The sequence below is a fragment of the Nerophis lumbriciformis genome, linkage group LG21, assembly GCF_033978685.3.
Source record: "Nerophis lumbriciformis linkage group LG21, RoL_Nlum_v2.1, whole genome shotgun sequence".
NCBI lineage: Eukaryota > Metazoa > Chordata > Actinopteri > Syngnathiformes > Syngnathidae > Nerophis > Nerophis lumbriciformis.
The window spans coordinates 5483891-5485000 of NC_084568.2; the positions used below are offsets into that span (position 1 = coordinate 5483891).

The following is a 1110-nucleotide window of genomic DNA, read 5'->3' on the forward strand; positions in this document are numbered from 1 at the left end:
CGTAATGTTGTAACAAATAATATTTCTATTAAATAGGCTTTACTTTGCATTTTAATTAACGTGGGATTATTTTTTGTATTTAGAAATAATAGTACCAACTTTTTTTTTTTTTCTCCAACATTTGTGGCACTGGCGTGGCGCCCCCTGATGGACGGCGCCCTTAGCATTTGCCTATACGGCCTATGCCACGGGCCGGCCCTGTATATATGCATATGTATGGATATGTGCATGTGTGTAGATATATACACATATATATATATATAGATATCTTCTTTTTTTTTTTTTTTTTCTTTTTTTTTTTTACTATTTATATTACTAAATGATTGTGTATGCACCTTAGGGGATCTGCTCCAATTTCGTTGTTCTTTGAACCTGTTCACTGTAATAATGACAAATAAAACTATTCTATTCTATTCTCATTAGAGAGATTTCTTCCAGCTGATACAGTCACATGACACCTAACATCCATGACCAATCAAACGGAGCCTGGCAATCACGTGATCCATGACGTAGAGGGCAGTGCTTACTTTACCAAGTATGAAAAATAACATTAATATCATGTGTCTTTAGAAATGTTCACATTTCAACCTACAACAATTCTACTTCCAGCGGGAGAAAACACACGTATGGTAAGTCGTAGATATTTGTGTTATGTTTTAACTGTGCCTATGCTAACATTAGCCTTGGTATAAAAGTGCATCGTTTAGCTGCTAGCTGTTCGCTCTTAGCTGCTAGCTCGTAGCTGTCATGTTTAAATTGTACTATTAAGTTGTGACTTGGTAGTTCTCAATGATGTCGAACTACATTTACAAGTTGAAGAATTGCTAAGTTTCCAGACCACTTCACTTGTACGCATATGATAGGAGCGAGCTCACTGGTATCAAACTCAAGGCCCGGGGGCCAAATCTGGCCCGCCAAGTTATTTTACGTGGCCCGGGAAAGCCTGGAAAAAATATGCGTTAATAAAATGCTTAATCTTCTCTTACTAAATATATTTCCTTTTTGACATAAAAATTAAGTACTGCATGCAATTGCATATCTTTTACATTTCAATATTATCAAAATATATTATCATGGCCCTGCGATGAGGTGGCGACTTGTCCAGGGTGT

At 36.6% G+C, this 1110-nt stretch overlaps 1 protein-coding gene across 2 annotated transcripts in view; it reads left to right on the top strand.

The window, feature by feature from the left end:
• Positions 1-499: 499 nt before the first annotated feature.
• Positions 500-1110, top strand: part of nedd9 (neural precursor cell expressed, developmentally down-regulated 9) — a 192418-nt gene continuing 191807 nt past the window's right edge. Inside the window, exon 1 of one of the 2 annotated variants that reach the window (XM_072915533.1) lies at positions 500-629. Coding sequence is in view for 1 of the 2 variants with exons in the window: in XM_072915532.1 (XP_072771633.1) it covers positions 573-629 (57 nt within the window). In the remaining variant the exon portion in view is untranslated. The remainder of the gene's footprint in view (positions 630-1110) is intronic. The other variant, XM_072915532.1, reaches the window with a different exon arrangement.